The sequence below is a fragment of the Mesoplodon mirus genome (assembly GCF_964341445.2).
Source record: "Mesoplodon mirus genome assembly, chromosome: 11".
In the NCBI taxonomy this organism is placed as follows: Eukaryota; Metazoa; Chordata; class Mammalia; order Artiodactyla; family Ziphiidae; genus Mesoplodon; species Mesoplodon mirus.
Genome location: NC_138987.1, coordinates 31,726,742 through 31,742,333, shown reverse-complemented (window position 1 = coordinate 31,742,333; position 15,592 = coordinate 31,726,742). Strand labels below are relative to the sequence as shown.

General features: G+C 41.8%; 1 protein-coding gene across 1 annotated transcript; it reads left to right on the top strand.

Annotated features, from left to right (window-relative positions):
* Positions 1-3,833: 3,833 nt before the first annotated feature.
* Positions 3,834-13,493, top strand: LOC309811915 (uncharacterized protein; the record flags this gene model as incomplete). Its single annotated transcript, XM_082635291.1, has 5 exons — positions 3,834-3,870; positions 3,975-4,103; positions 11,915-12,155; positions 12,751-12,815; positions 13,036-13,493. 5 exons carry the CDS (start codon positions 3,834-3,836, stop codon positions 13,491-13,493), a joined length of 930 nt encoding a protein of 309 aa, XP_082491417.1.
* Positions 13,494-15,592: the final 2,099 nt, after the last annotated feature.

The following is a 15,592-nucleotide window of genomic DNA, read 5'->3' as shown; positions in this document are numbered from 1 at the left end:
TTAGCATCCAGTGCCTGACCAATAAGTATATTGCTAGTTGTAGGTTTTATAAAGACGTCTTTGATCAAGTTGAGACAGTTTCCCTCTGTTCCTACTCGGGCTCTGATATTTTGTTGATACAGTACTAGAATGTTTGTAGTGAGGAGGGCCCACTTGATGGGTTGAGAAAGTGACCATACAAGGATCACCAGTGACAAAGACCACATGTTCAGAGACGGAACCTTGACCCGTCCAAGTAAAATCAGCCAGATGTATATGGATGGTATTGCCTCATTGTGAATTCAACTGCAGCAACTTCTCTCTGGTTAAAAATATAACCAGGACATTGGCCTCAGGAGAGACCAGAAGACCGAATATTTAGAGAAATCAGTTCTGCAAATCATCTAATCTCAACTTGAAAATCAAACCAAGTGGGATGAAAACAAGATAGCTGAGAAGTCGATTTTCAGTAGGCTTCCTTCCATAATATCAGAATGCTTGGACCAAGAAAAAGCACTCTCTCCATGGGAAATCATGGTAAGTGTACCCACTCTCAGTTACAATAATGAATTAAACCTCTTATATTACTTTCCATTACCCCTCCTTCTTTCACATGGAAAATATTATATCAATATATCTACCCTGGGAGACCATATTCTCATAACTTTGTCAAAGGTATAGATTTTATTTCTGCCTTACTACTGGTGAAAGTGGGTAGGAATGGAAGTCAAATGGTGACTGTGAATGATGTCATTATTATTTAATTACTCTCAGTTATGCAAATTAGTACAGAGGACTTATGACAGAATGGCAGGTAGTGAAACATCCCACATATATGCTTTTGAAATATATATTCAACTTTAATACTCTGGTGCCCAGAGTCCAAGTCATCAGCATGAGACCTATCAATACCTGCCAAGACTCTTTCCCTTCCTCTATATTTGCCTCTGATTCTGGCATTCATGTTTTATCACTATCCAGCTGAGCGTTTCTGTGCTACCTCTTGGGTTTGTTTGTTTGTTTGTTTATCCTTTAATTCATCTTTTGTCTCTTTTCTCTCTCTCCCTCCCACACATTTTCTTACTATATTATGTCCATGCTCTCCTTTACCACCCTTACTGTTTTACTAATAATAGTAAGATATTAAAGTTTACTACTGATTTCATTCATTGTATCCAATTTAAAAGCCAAAGCTATTGTATATGTTTCATCTCTCTATCCACTATCCCCTCTCTCTCCTCTATCTCTGCTTTCACATTAGACCATAGCATATTTGAGTTATCTTACATAAATTAATAGGACAAAGTAGAAAAATATAAGCAGGTAAAAATTAGGAGTAGACAAAAGACAAAAAGCAAAACCATAGTAAATGGTCAATTAAAGTGCAGATGTGTGCACCTACCCAGTTTTAAAATTTTAGTTGGAAATATGAATCTGACTTTCCTAGGGGCAAAACAAAACAGAAAACAGGTCCCTTATATAATTCACATTGTCCATAATGGGAAATATGCATTGTCTTTGGGGATTTGCAATATGGATAGGAAAAAATAATTCTCAAAGATTTCATGTAGGAACATTACATGAAATAAGTCAACTGATTGGTTAATAACACCTTCCAGTTATATTTTCTAGTCAGCTGAAGTATTATTACAATATGTGCTGAGGACAGTGGTATAACATCTAACAAAAACCTATTAAATTTACTCTTTGTTGTACTAGACAACCTGTATTGAATGATTTTGTGTGTATGAGAACTTTCTGTTTGAGTGGTGAGTGGGTATATGTCTGTGGATGTTTATATGGGGGCAGGGGGTGTGGGGTATACTTTAGACTCTGAACATACAAGGTGTTCCCCACTAATCTCCAGTCATGTGAGATCCCAGCCATAATTAAATGAAAGCACAATCACCTAAGAGTAAACAGAAGAATATTCCAGAACAAGTTCCATCCTGTAAAACACTCTCAAAGGAGTCCAAATACTTCCATTTTTCTGGACCTCAATTTTTTCTTCTCTCCAATGAGGAATGTAATATTGAAACTCTCCCAAACTCACAGAGGGGTCTAGAAAATGACAAAAATAAAATGAGGGCTATGCAAGTGCCTGAACCCTTGGGATTTTCTCATAACCATCTTAAAATTATTTTAAGATGCCTCAAGGCTTTCATATGAGAAACCATCAATAATTTCTAGTCATAAAGATGCTCAAATATGTACAGTGTTTTCATTAGAATGTAGAGAGTAGGGGCCAGGGGCCAGGAGTTAATATATGGGGACTGTTTGATGTACCATGCATCATGGCAGGCACATTTATTACATCATACTCTTTCACCTCTAAGAAATTCTGTGACTTAAGTTGGAATTCATAGCACCACTGTATAGTTGAGGCTGAAAAAGAGTTTAGTTAATTTCTCCAAGGTTGCACAGTTGGGAAGTGTCAGAGTTGGGATGTGTGAAACCTTGTCAGACTTTGAGAAACAAATTCTTGGGACTTCCCTGGTGGCCCAGTGGTTAAGAATACGCCTTCCAATGCAGGGGACATGGGTTCCATCCCTGGTGGGGGAACTAAGGCCCCACATGCCGCGGGGCAACTAAGCATGCACGCCACAACTAGAGAGCCTGCATGCCACAAACTACAGAGCCCACGCACTCTGGAGCCCACATGCCAGAGCTAGAGAGAAGCCCGCACCCCGAAACGAAAGATCCTGCATGCCACAACTAAGACCCGATGCAGCCAAATATAAAAAATAATAAAATAAATAAATATTTTAAAAAATTCTCAGATTTTTCTAATACCGATTTTATTGACTTACTTTCATACTTACTTACTTGACTTACCATTTTGTAAGTCATCAATGGGATCAGAAATTAGAGACAATTTTATTACCAAGGATATGATTGGTGGCTTAGTTGTCTTTTTTTTTTTTTTTTTTGCGATACGTGGGCCTCTCACTACCGTGGCCTCTCCCGTTGTGGAGCACAGGCTCCGGACACGCAGGCTCAGCGGCCATGGCTCACAGGCCCAGCCGCTCCGCGGCATGTGGGATCTTCCCAGACCGGGGCACGAACCCGTGTCTCCTGCATCGGCAGGCGGACTCTCAACCACTGAGCCACCAGGGAAGCCCTTAGTTGTCTTTTAAAGCAAGTATTAAGATGATACAAAAATTAAACTTGTAAGGTAACATTTAGGACCACTCTGCTACAATAGTTGATTTATCAGGACACACAGTGCTTTCAGTCTCTGGGGACAATTTCCTCTAAAATTTGTAAGTATTGGTGACCTATTGTTTTAGATTTAAGTCCATGTCCAGGCTTTGCTTTGTTAATGGGAATAAAAGGATGTCAATCAAGGAAAATTTCTACAACCTAGATATATTCAAGGAAGAGCAAACGTCAGGACAATCTTATATTGGGAGTCAGCCTTGTGCCTTCACTCTGCTAGATACTTTATTATATCATCCCCAAACCCTATGCTACCCTCTTAGATAGGTGTAATTATCCCAATGTATAGGTGGGAAAACTGAGAGAAAAAGAAACTAGGCAATTTCTCTATAGACACAACGGAAAACTGAGAGAAAAAGAAACTAGGCAATTTCTCTATAGACACAACGTTAATGCTTAAGTGAGTGGACTTCAGATACCAAATCATCACACCTAACACCAGGTATTGAATGTGACTGCCAGAGACTATTTCTAGGCCGCAGAGGCATAAGTTGGAAGAAGCAACACTGGATTCCAATAGGAAAGATCAGCAGGTCCCTTTTGTCTTTTCTGTGCCCCATCTGGGGAGGGTTCAATAACATGGGATAATGCCCTTGGAACGTTCCTAACCATCTCTGACCCTAGTCCCAGCACTGATGTGGATGCCCACAGTAATGGATACTCCTTGGGACTGTGAGGGTTTGCATCCCTTTGATGGGGTGGGAACATGATCCTTCAAGAGCAGCAGCAGCATTTTCCAGTCTATGTGAACTTTTCCTGTTACTCTTCTGCTCTAGGTTTCTGGATTTGGGCCCTGTCCATAACATCAGCCCCAGCTGATCTCAAGGCTGAAGGAAATTCTGAACCCTGTGAACCTAGGGGATCCCCAGGACCCCCAAGCCCTCCAGGCCCTTTGGGAATAGCTGGTTAAGAAGGTGAGAGATTGTTTTCTTTTGCTTTTACTGTTCTTTCTTTTCTCTCTTTGGTTGTAATGTTCACAGACCCAGTTAAACTCCTAAATGAGCCTGATAAGATGGCTGAAGCAAGACATTTCTTCTTTTCAATGCCTATGAGTTGTTTCTCAACTCTGATTATGCATCAGAATGTCAAAACTTCATCTTACAGTTACTGAATCAGAAACTTGGGAATAGATGCAAATTACCCATATGTTTAGAAAGCTCTCAGGATATTTGATATACCACTGGAGTGGAGACCCAAAATTATAACTCTGGTTGCTATTCATACACAGCATGCCATGGGGCAAGGACAAAAACATATATTAGGTTCATTTAGTGTATGTATAAAGAAATGTGGGAGAATTCTTATGGGGAAAAGTATCTGTAGCACAAATTCATCCCCATCCTCTCACCACCTTGCTGAGGAGCAAACTGGGTTTGAGGCAGTTGGTTTGTACTTTGAAAAGATCTCCAAGAATGGGATTCCATCTGCATACTACTATTTACAGTAGGTTAAACCATTCAAAATTGCTGTTTTGTGGGGCAAAATCAGGGAAGTACTGACACTGTAAACATTTCAATCTAATATACATAGAGAAGTTGGCAATGGGACAGGTGACACATAGTCAACTATGCAACAAGAAGTGCTCCCTGAATGAAGAATTAATGTTTGGCTGGAGCTCAGTGGGAATTCACACACCAATACTGCAGCTCTTGGCTAGAGACCCAGTATTTTCCCACTAGTTAGCTCTTCCTCTAGAATTGGAAAAACATAGTAAGTTCTAAATTGAGATACGTTTTGATTCACATGGTAAGAAAGATCACTCAGCTACACACATGCACATGCACACATGCACACACCCACAAACGTGCAAACACAATGTGAAAAATAACTCACTTGTAAAACATTTAGAGACAAATCTTTTTTGCTAGATTAGAGAAAATGGTTGAATTTAGAATTTAGAGAGCATACCATACAAAACATGCATGAATACTCAGTTTGTTCTTTAATTTTGTTTTTTTTTTTTTTTTTTTTTTTTTTTTTAATTTATTTTATTTTTTTGCTTTATAACAAATTTAATCAGTTATACATATACATATGTTTCCATATCCCCTCCCTTTTGCGTCTCCCTCCCACCCTCCCTATCCCACCCCTCCAGGCGGTCACAAAGTACCGAGCTGATCTCCCTGTGCTATGCGGCTGCTTCCCACTAGCTATCTACCTCACGTTTGGTAGTGTATATATGTCCATGCCGCTCTTTCACTTTGTCACAGCTTACCCTTCCCCCTCCCCATATCCTCAAGTCCATTCTCTAGTAGGTCTGTGTCTTTATTCCTGTCTTACCCCTATCTTCTTCATGACATTTTTTTTTCTTAAATTCCATATATATGTGTTAGCATACAGTATTTGTCTTTCTCTTTCTGACTTACTTCACTCTGTATGACAGACTCTAAGTCTATCCACCTCATTACAAATAGCTCAATTTCATTTCTTTTTATGGCTGAGTAATATTCCATTGTATATATGTGCCACATCTTCTTTATCCATTCATCCGATGATGGACACTTAGGTTGTTTCCATCTCCGGGCTATTGTAAATAGGGCTGCTATGAACATTTTGGTACATGTCTCTTTTTGAATTATGGTTTTCTCAGGGTATATGCCCAGTAGTGGGATTGCTGGGTCATATGGTAGTTCTATTTGTAGTTTTTTAAGGAACCTCCATACCGTTCTCCATAGCGGCTGTACCAATTCACATTCCCACCAGCAGTGCAAGAGTGTTCCCTTTTTTCCACACCCTCTCCAGCATTTATTGTTTCTAGATTTTTTGATGATGGCCATTCTGACTGGTGTGAGATGATATCTCATTGTAGTTTTGATTTGCATTTCTCTAATGAGTAAAGATGTTGAGCATCCTTTCATGTGTTTGTTGGCAGTCTGTATATCTTCTGTGGAGAAATGTCTATTTAGGTCTTCTGCCCATTTTTGGATTGGGTTGTTTGTTTTTTTGTTATTGAGCTGCATGAGCTGCTTATAAATTTTGGAGATTAATCCTTTGTCAGTTGCTTCATTTGCAAATATTTTCTCCCATTCTGAGGGTTGTCTTTTGGTCTTCTTTATGGTTTCCTTTGCTGTGCAAAAGCTTTTAAGTTTCATTAGGTCCCATGTGTTTATTTTTGTCTTTATTTCCATTTCTCTAGGAGGTGGCTCAAAAAGGATCTTGCTGTGATTTATGTCATAGAGTGTTCTGCCTATGTTTTCCTCTAAGAGTTTGATAGTGTCTGGCCTTACATTTAGGTCTTTAATCCATTTTGAGCTTATTTTTGTGTATGGTGTTAGGGAGTGATCTAATCTCATACTTTTACATGTCCCTATCCAGTTTTCCCAGCACCACTTATTGAAGAGACTGTCCTTTCTCCACTGTACATTCCTGCCTCCTTTATCAAAGATAAGGTGACCATATGTCCGTGGGTTTAACTCTGGGCTTTCTATCCTGTTCCATTGATCTATCTTTCTGTTTTTGTGCCAGTACCATACTGTCTTGATTACTGTAGCTTTGTAGTATAGTCTGAAGTCAGGGAGCCTGATTCCTCCAGCTCCATTTTTCGTTCTCAAGATTGCTTTGGCTATTCGGGGTCTTTTGTGTTTCCATACAAATTGTGAAATTTTTTGTTCTAGTTCTGTGAAAAATGCCAGTGGTAGTTTGATAGGGATTGCATTGAACCTGTAGATTGCTTTGGGTAGTAGAGTCATTTTCACAATGTTGATTCTTCCAATCCAAGAACATGGTACATCTCTCCATCTATTTGTATCATCTTTAATTTCTTTCATCAGTGTCTTATAATTTTCTGCATACAGGTCTTTTGTCTCCTTAGGTAGGTTTATTCCTAGATATTTTATTCTTTTTGTTGCAATGGTAAATGGGAGTGTTTCCTTGATTTCTCTTTCAGATTTTTCATCATCAGTATATAGGAATGCCAGAGATTTCTGTGCATTAATTTTGTATCCTGCAACTTTACCAAATTCATTGATTAACTCTAGTAGTTTTCTGGTAGCATCTTTAGGATTCTCTATGTATAGTATCATGTCATCTGCAAACAGTGACAGCTTTACTTCTTCTTTTCCAATTTGGATTCCTTTTATTTCCTTTTCTTCTCTGATTGCTGTGGCTAAAACTTCCAAAACTAGGTTGAATAAGAGTGGTGAAAGTGGGCAACCTTGTCTAGTTCCTGATCTTAGTGGAAATGGTTTCAGTTTTTCACCATTGAGGACGATGCTGGCTGTGGGTTTGTCATATATGGCCTTTATTATGTTGAGGAAAGTTCCCTCTATGCCTACTTTCTGCAGGGTTTTTATCATAAATGGGTGTTGAATTTTGTCGAAAGCTTTCTCTGCATCTATTGAGATGATCATATGGTTTTTCTCCTTCAGTTTGTTAATATGGTGTATCACGTTGATTGATTTGCGTATATTGAAGAATCCTTGCATTCCTGGAATAAACCCCACTTGATCATGGTGTATGATCCTTTTAATGTGCTGTTGGATTCTGTTTGCTAGTATTTTGTTGAGGATTTTTGCATCTATGTTCATCAGTGATATTGGCCTGTAGTTTTCTTTCTTTGTGACATCCTTGCCTGGTTTTGGTATCAAGGTGATGGTGGCCTCGTAGAATGAGTTTGGGAGTGTTCCTCCCTCTGCTATATTTTGGAAGAGTTTCAGAAGGACAGGTGTTAGCTCTTCTCTAAATGCTTGATAGAATTCGCCTGTGAAGCCATCTGGTCCTGGGCTTTTGTTTGTTGGAAGATTTTTTATCACAGTTTCAATTTCAGTGCTTGTGATTGGTCTGTTCATATTTTCTATTTCTTCCTGATTCAGTCTTGGCAGGTTGTGCATTTCTAAGAATTTGTCCATTTCTTCCAGGTTGTCCATTTTATTGGCATAGAGTTGCTTATAGTAATCTCTCATGATCTTTTGTATTTCTGTAGTGTCAGTTGTTACTTCTCCTTTTTCATTTCTAATTCTATTGATTTGAGTCTTCTCCCTTTTTTTCTTGATGAGTCTGGCTAATGGTTTATCAATTTTGTTTATCTTCTCAAAGAACCAGCTTTTAGTTTTATTGATCTTTGCTATCATTTCCTTCATTTCTTTTTCATTTATTTCTGATCTGATTTTTATGATTTCTTTCCTTCTGCTAACTTTGGGATGTTTTTGTTCTTCTTTCTCTAATTGCTTTAGGTGCAAGGTTAGGTTGTTTATTCGAGATGTTTCCTGTTTCTTAAGGTGGGATTGTATTGCTATAAACTTCCCTCTTAGAACTGCTTTTGCTGCATCCCATAGGTTTTGGGTCGTCGTGTCTCCATTGTCATTTGTTTCTAGGTATTTTTTAATTTCCTCTTTGATTTCTTCAGTGATCACTTCGTTATTAAGTAGTGTATTGTTTAGCCTCCATGTGTTTGTATTTTTTACAGCTCTTTTCCTGTAATTGATATCTAGTCTCATAGCATTGTGGTCGGAAAAGATACTTGATACAATTTCAATTTTCTTAAATTTACCAAGGCTTGATTTGTGACCCAAGATATGATCTATCCTGGAGAATGTTCCATGAGCGCTTGAGAAAAATGTGTATTCTGTTGTTTTTGGATGGAATGTCCTATAAATATCAATTAAGTCCATCTTGTTTAATGTATCATTTAAAGCTTGTGTTTCCTTATTTATTTTCATTTTGGATGATCTGTCCATTGGTGAAAGTGGGGTGTTAAAGTCCCCTACTATGATTGTGTTACTGTCGATTTCTCCTTTTATGGCTGTTAGTATTTGCCTTATGTATTGAGGTGCTCCTATGTTTGGTGCATAAATATTTACAATTGTTATATCTTCTTCGTGGATCGATCCCTTGATCATTATGTAGTGTCCTTCTTTGTCTCTTCTAGTAGTCCTTATTTTAAAGTCTATTTTGTCTGATATGAGAATTGCTACTCCAGCTTTCTTTTGGTTTCCATTTGCATGGAATATCTTTTTCCATCCCCTTACTTTCAGTCTGTATGTGTCTCTAGGTCTGAAGTGGGTCTCTTGTAGACAGCAGATAGATGGGTCTTGTTTTTGTAACCATTCAGCCACTCTGTGTCTTTTGGTGGGAGCATTTAGTCCATTTACATTTAAGGTAATTATCGATATGTATGTTCCTATTCCCATTTTCTTAATTGTTTTGGGTTCATTATTGTAGGTCTTTTCCTTCTGTTGTGTTTCTTGCCTAGAGAAGTTCCTTTAGCATTTGTTGTAAAGCTGGTTTGGTGGTGCTGAACTCTCTCAGCTTTTGCTTGTCTGTAAACGTTTTAATTTCTCCATCAAATCTGAATGAGATCCTTGCTGGGTAGAGTAATCTTGGTTGCAGGTTTTTCTCCTTCATCACTTTAAGTATGTCCTGCCACTCCCTTCTGGCTTGTAGAGTTTCTGCTGAGAGATCAGCTGTTATCCTGATGGGGATTCCCTTGTGTGTTATTTGTTGTTTTTGCCTTGCTGCTTTTAATAGGATTTCTTTGTGTTTAATTTTTGACAGTTTGATTAATATGTGTCTTGGCGTATTTCTCCTTGGATTTATTCTGTATGGGACTCTCTGTGCCTCCTGGACTTGATTAACTATTTCTTTTCCCATATTAGGGAAGTTTTCAACTATAATCTCTTCAAATATTTTCTCAGTCCCTTTCTTTTTCTCTTCTTCTTCTGGAACCCCTATAATTCGAATGTTGGTGCGTTTAATGTTGTCCCAGAGGTCTCTGAGACTGTCCTCTGTTCTTTTCATTCTTTTTTCTTTATTTTGCTCTGCAGCAGTTATTTCCACTATTTTATCTTCCACCTCACTTATCCGTTCTTCTGCCTCAGTTATTCTGCTATTGATCCCATCTAGAGTATTTTTTATTTCATGTATTGTGTTTTTAATCGATGTTTGATTCATCTTTAGTTCTTCTAGGTCCTTGTTAACTGTTTCTTGCATTTTGTCTATTCTATTTCCAAGATTTTGGATCTGGGAAATAGAATCTTGGATCATCTTTACCATCATTATTCTGAATTCTTTTTCAGGTAGAGTGCCTATTACCTCTTCATTTGTTAGGTCTGGTGGGTTTTTATCTTGCTCCTTCTCCTGCTGTGTGTTTTTCTGTCTTCTCATTTTGCTTATGTTACTGTGTTTGGGGTCTCCTTTTTGCAGGCTGCAGGTTCGTAGTTCCTGTTGTTTTTGGTGTCTGTCCCCAGTGGCTAAGGTTGGTTTAGTGGGTTGTGTAGGCTTCCTGGTGGAGGGGACTAGTGCCTGTGTTCTGGTGGATGAGGCTGGATCTTGTCTTTCTGGTGGGCAGGTCCACGTCTGGTGGTGTGTTTTGGGGTGTCTGTGGACTTTTTATGATTTTAGGCCACCTCTCTGCTAATGGGTGGCGTTGTGTTCCTGTCTTGCTAGTTGTTTGGCTCAGGGTGTCCAGCACTGTAGCCTGCTGGTCGTTGAGTGAAGCTGGGTGCTGGTGTTGAGATGGAGATCTCTGGAAGATTTTCGCCGTTTGATATTATGTGGAGCTGGGAGGTCTCTTGTGGACCAGTGTCCTGAAGTTGGCTCTCCCACCTCAGAGGCACAGCACTGACTCCTGGCTCCTCAATTTGGGATGATGTGTTGTCTATTCATGTATTCCGCAGATGCAGGGTACATCAAGTTGATTGTGGAGCTTTAATCCGCTGCTTCTGAGGCTGCTGGGAGAGGTTTCCCTTTCTCTTCTTTGTTCTCACAGCTCCTGGGTCTCAGCTTTGGATTTGGCCCCGCCTCTGCGTGTAGGTCGCCGGAGGGCGTCTGTTCTTCGCTCAGATAGGACAGGGTTAAAGGAGAAGCCTCTTCGGGGACTCTGGCTCACTCAGGCCGGGCGGGAGGGAGGGGCACGGAGTGCGGGGCAAGCCTGCAGCGGCAGAGGTCGGCGTGACGTTGCACCAGCCCGAGGCGCGCCGTGCGTTCTCCCAGGGAAGCCGCCCCTGGATCCCGGGACCCCGGCAGTGGCGGGCTGCACAGGCTCCCGGAAGGGCGGCGTGGGCAGTGACCTGCGCTCGCACACAGGTTTCTTGGCGGCGGCAGCAGCAGCCCCAGCGTCCCACGCCTGTCACTGGGCTCCGCGCTTTCAGTCGCGACTCGCGCCCATCCGTGGAGCCCCTTTAAGCAGCGCTCTTAATCCCCTCTCCTAGCGCACCAGGAAACCAAGAGGGGAGAAAAAGTCTCTTGCCTCTTCGGCAGCTCCAGAGTTTTCCCGGACTCCCTCCCGGCTAGCTGTGGCACATTAGCCCCCTTCAGGCTGAGTTCTCGCCGCCAGCCCCAGTCCTCTCCCTGCGCTCTGACCGAAGCCCGAGCCTCAGCTTCCAGCGCTGCGCGCCCCGGCGGGCGAGCAGACAAGCCTTTCGGGCTGGTGAGTGCCGCTCGGCACCGATCCTCTGTGTGCGGATCTCTCCGCTTTGCCCTACCCAGGTATGTGGGGAGTTTCTTGCCTTTTGGGAGGTCTGGGGTCTTCTGCCAGCGTTCAGTAGGTGTTCTGTAGGAGTTGTTCCACGTGTAGCTGTATTTCTGGTGTATCCGTGGGGAGGAAGGTGATCTCCGCGTCTTACTCTTCCGCCATCTTACCCGGAAGTCTCCTGAATTTCTTTTCAGTGTTTAATCTTTTATATGATTAATGCATACCACAAGCATGATTCTGAAATCCCCAGCCGGGGAGTAAGCAGGGAGCCTGCGATCCGGCGCTCTGAAGTTTTCCCCGGAGCAGAGTCGAGGCGGCGAGGAGGAGCGACGGGAGGTGGGGTGGGTGGGGAGAGGTGTGCGGGGTTGGAGGAAAGTGGGGTGGCGACGTTGGCGATGGGAGAAGGGGCCGGGCCGGGGAAGCGCGGCGAACAGCAAAGTTTGCCGTCCCCCGCTGCCCGCAACCCGCTCGCGGCGCCGCGCTCGCTCGCCTCCCTCGCCGTCTGCTCTTTAATTTTGAAGTTCAGTCATGTATTTGGGAGAATAAGGTAACTTTGTATTCTAAAAAAGACATCAGTGGTGCTTATATGCTTGGTTATCAGTCAGGATAACTAGCTTGAGAAAATAGCTTGAATAGCACTTAAGTAGATGTACTCTTACAAATATCATTGTTATTTCTGTGCAGTGTGGCAGCACATATTTCACACTGAAGCAGTGGTGATTCCCACAAAATCAGGGGCAAGGTGGTATCATGAAAAGATACCAACAGGTTGGGGATTAGATCGCCATTCAGCTCTGAACACTCACTCTGGCACTTGGGTACCTGAGGACAATGATTTGCATCAGATTGACCTGTGTACATCATTAACCTGAGCTCCACATCCAGGGATTCAGATTTAGAAGAAGCAGAGTGCAGCCAGGGCATCAGTGAGCCTTTTGAGCTCCACAGGTGACTAATGCTTACGTGGGTTTCAGTACAACTGATCTGTGCTCTTTTAGCTATAGCACAATATGATTTCTGGATTTTTCTGCATCAGTTCCTACAGAAAGTGGTCCTTGGTTATACGGTTTATAATAAAGAAAACATATGGTTCTGCCTTTGGGATAAGTTAAGAAAAACAATTCATGCGCTTATGCATTCAGAAAACATACTTTGAATGCTAACTACAAGCTGGGCACTCTAATGAGGCACGTAGTCAAGGACACAAGTGCTTAAGGAAGGGGTTACAATTCAGTGTGGTAAAAGCTATGACAAAAGTAAGCACTGGATGCTATTCCCACAGAATAGAGAAAGAAACTTTAAGAGAATCTTTAAGATTATAAGTAAAAAAGGTGGATGGGAGGGAGGGAGACAGAAGTAGTACGCTGATCATAAAATGCATGAGTTCAGAATTACCTCCTTCCTTTGTCTGTATATCTTGTGTAAAGGTCCTCAAGGTCATCCAGGAAAAATGGGACAAAGAGGGTTACCTGGAGCTATTGAGAGGTGCCCACTGCCACCAAAATCTGCCTTTTTCGTGAAGCTTAGTGAACCTCCCCCAAAGCCCTTCCAGCCCGTTGTTTTCAAGGAAGCCCTGTACAACCAGCAGGACCACTTTAATCTGACCACTGGAGTGTTCAGCTGCACCACCCCTGGTGTGTACAATTTTGCCTTTGACAATGAGCTGTTTCAGAGATCTGTGAAGATAGGACTCATGAGGAATGGCATCCAGGTCAGATGCAAGCAAGCCCAAGCCAAAGACAGTCACAAACATGCTTTGGGAACTGTCATTGTGCAGCTGGAGAAGGAGGACAAGGTCTGGCTGGAATCCAAGCTGAATGAAGCAGAATCTGATAAAGGAACGACTCAAATTATGTTCTTTGGGTATTTTCTTTATGGAAATTAAGATGGCTTGGTGTTAATAGCACTGCTCTCTTCCTCATTTAAGTCTAAATTAATGAGCATAATTTCCTCTCTCACACATTTCCTACAACATAATAGAATGAGGGGAAGTCCATAAAATTGAGTGCCCCATTAAGAAAAGTGAATTTGACACCAATCAAAGAAACATAAAAACAATCCTTGCCAATGATAAGTAAGTGAGAAAGGCTTCTGAGAAGTCTATTTAAGTGAAGGATCAACTGAATTTACTCTTTGGCTCTTGGCTTTTGCCCTTTGTCCTTCCCTTTTCTTCTTCCTTGGTCTACAGGTATAATAGCAGGAGTTGCAGCAGCCATACTGTGATCATGAGAACTAAAGCTCAATGCTTTTTAAAAAGTAGAGCATATCCTAAATTAAAACTGCACATAGGGCTTCCCTGGTGGCATAGTGGTTAAGATCCCCCTACTGGGCTTCCCTCGTGGCGCAGTGGTTGAGAGTCCGCCTGCCGATGCAGGGGACACAGGTTCGTGCCCGGGTCCAGGAAGATCCCACATGCCGTGGAGCGGCGGGGCCCGTGAGCCATGGCCTCTGGGCCTACGTGTCCAGAGCCTGTGCTCCGCAACGGGAGAGGCCACAGCAGTGAGAGGCCCGCATACCGCAAAAAAAAAAGAATCCCCCTACCAATGCAGGGGACACAGGTTTGAGCCCTGGTCCAGGAAGATCCCACATGCCACGGAGCAACTAAGCCCATGCGCCACAACGACTAAGCCTGCGCTCTGCAGCCTGCGAGCTACAACTACTGATCCTGTGCGCCATGCTACTGAAGGCCGCACACCTAGAGCCTGTGCTCCGCAACAAGAGAAGCCACCACAATGAGAAGCCTGTGCATCGCAAATGAAGAGTAGCCCACCCTCACCACAACTAGAGAAAGCCCGTGCACAGCAACGAAGATCCAACGCATCCAAAAATAAATAAATTAATTGATTAAAAAAAACTGCACATAAAACATCAGTACAGTGTAAACAGTAATAAAATGAATATCTGTGTATCTAGCATTCAGGCCAATTAGTAGAAATTTTGTTATACACTAGAAGTATCTTATATCCCCCCATTTGCAAGGTGGGCATGAATATAGAGAAAAGTTGCTTCCTTAACAATTACCTTAAGCAGGTGACTCAGCCCTGGACTTCCTTCTTCTAGACATATCATTATGTGAGACAAATAAACTTCTCATATAACTTCTCATTTAGTTATGCCATTGTCGTGAAATTTCTGCCATACAAAGTCAAAACTAATCCTGACTAATTGTGGGCTTGCTTTCCCCTCGGGTTATTACTTTCTCCCTCCAACCCTTCCTTTTTCCTGCTTTGTCTCTCTTCAAAGTCAACAATGAACTAAGCAATGTTCTGTTACTGGGCATATAGGAATTGGCAGAACTCAGTTTCTACCCATGAAGGACTTAAACTAAGTAATATACAATACATAAATATAAACTTTCTCTCATGAGAGCTCTAGAGGAAAAAAATAATTATCCAACAATGATGAGATGAAGCTCAGCAATGAGTTTCCCTGGGTGGGAGCTGAATGCATGACCTCCCTCTTCTTTCCCATCTCATTTTTTTTCCATTACTCCACTTCCAACAAATACCAAGATCCTCAACCCAGACATGCCAACAGTCTCTTTCTCCCTTACCATGCTTGTCCAATCCAAACCTATTAATTTTACCTTCTAAGGTTCCTATAAAATCAGTTTTTCATTTTTCCCACATTTACAACTAATACCATCTTCTGCTAATACATCCTCCATTCTCATGGGCAACACATAGCCAGACCTTCTGCCAACTACTTCTCAACCTTGCAGTCACAGGAAGCTTTAAATATGCAGCTATAATTACCTTGACACTTGCCTTTACACCTTCAGCGGTTTTCCATTTTTCAAGTTTTTTGGCCACTTTTCCCTCCTCTTCTCCCCTTGGTGGTTGGACTTCAGCTACAAACATTTTACTTTCACACATTGCCGTACTCTCTCCTATTTCATGGTTTTGGATATGCTCTCCCACTGCCTGGAACACCCATACCCCACCACTCCCATCTCTACCACCTCCACCACCATCTTTGACTTCT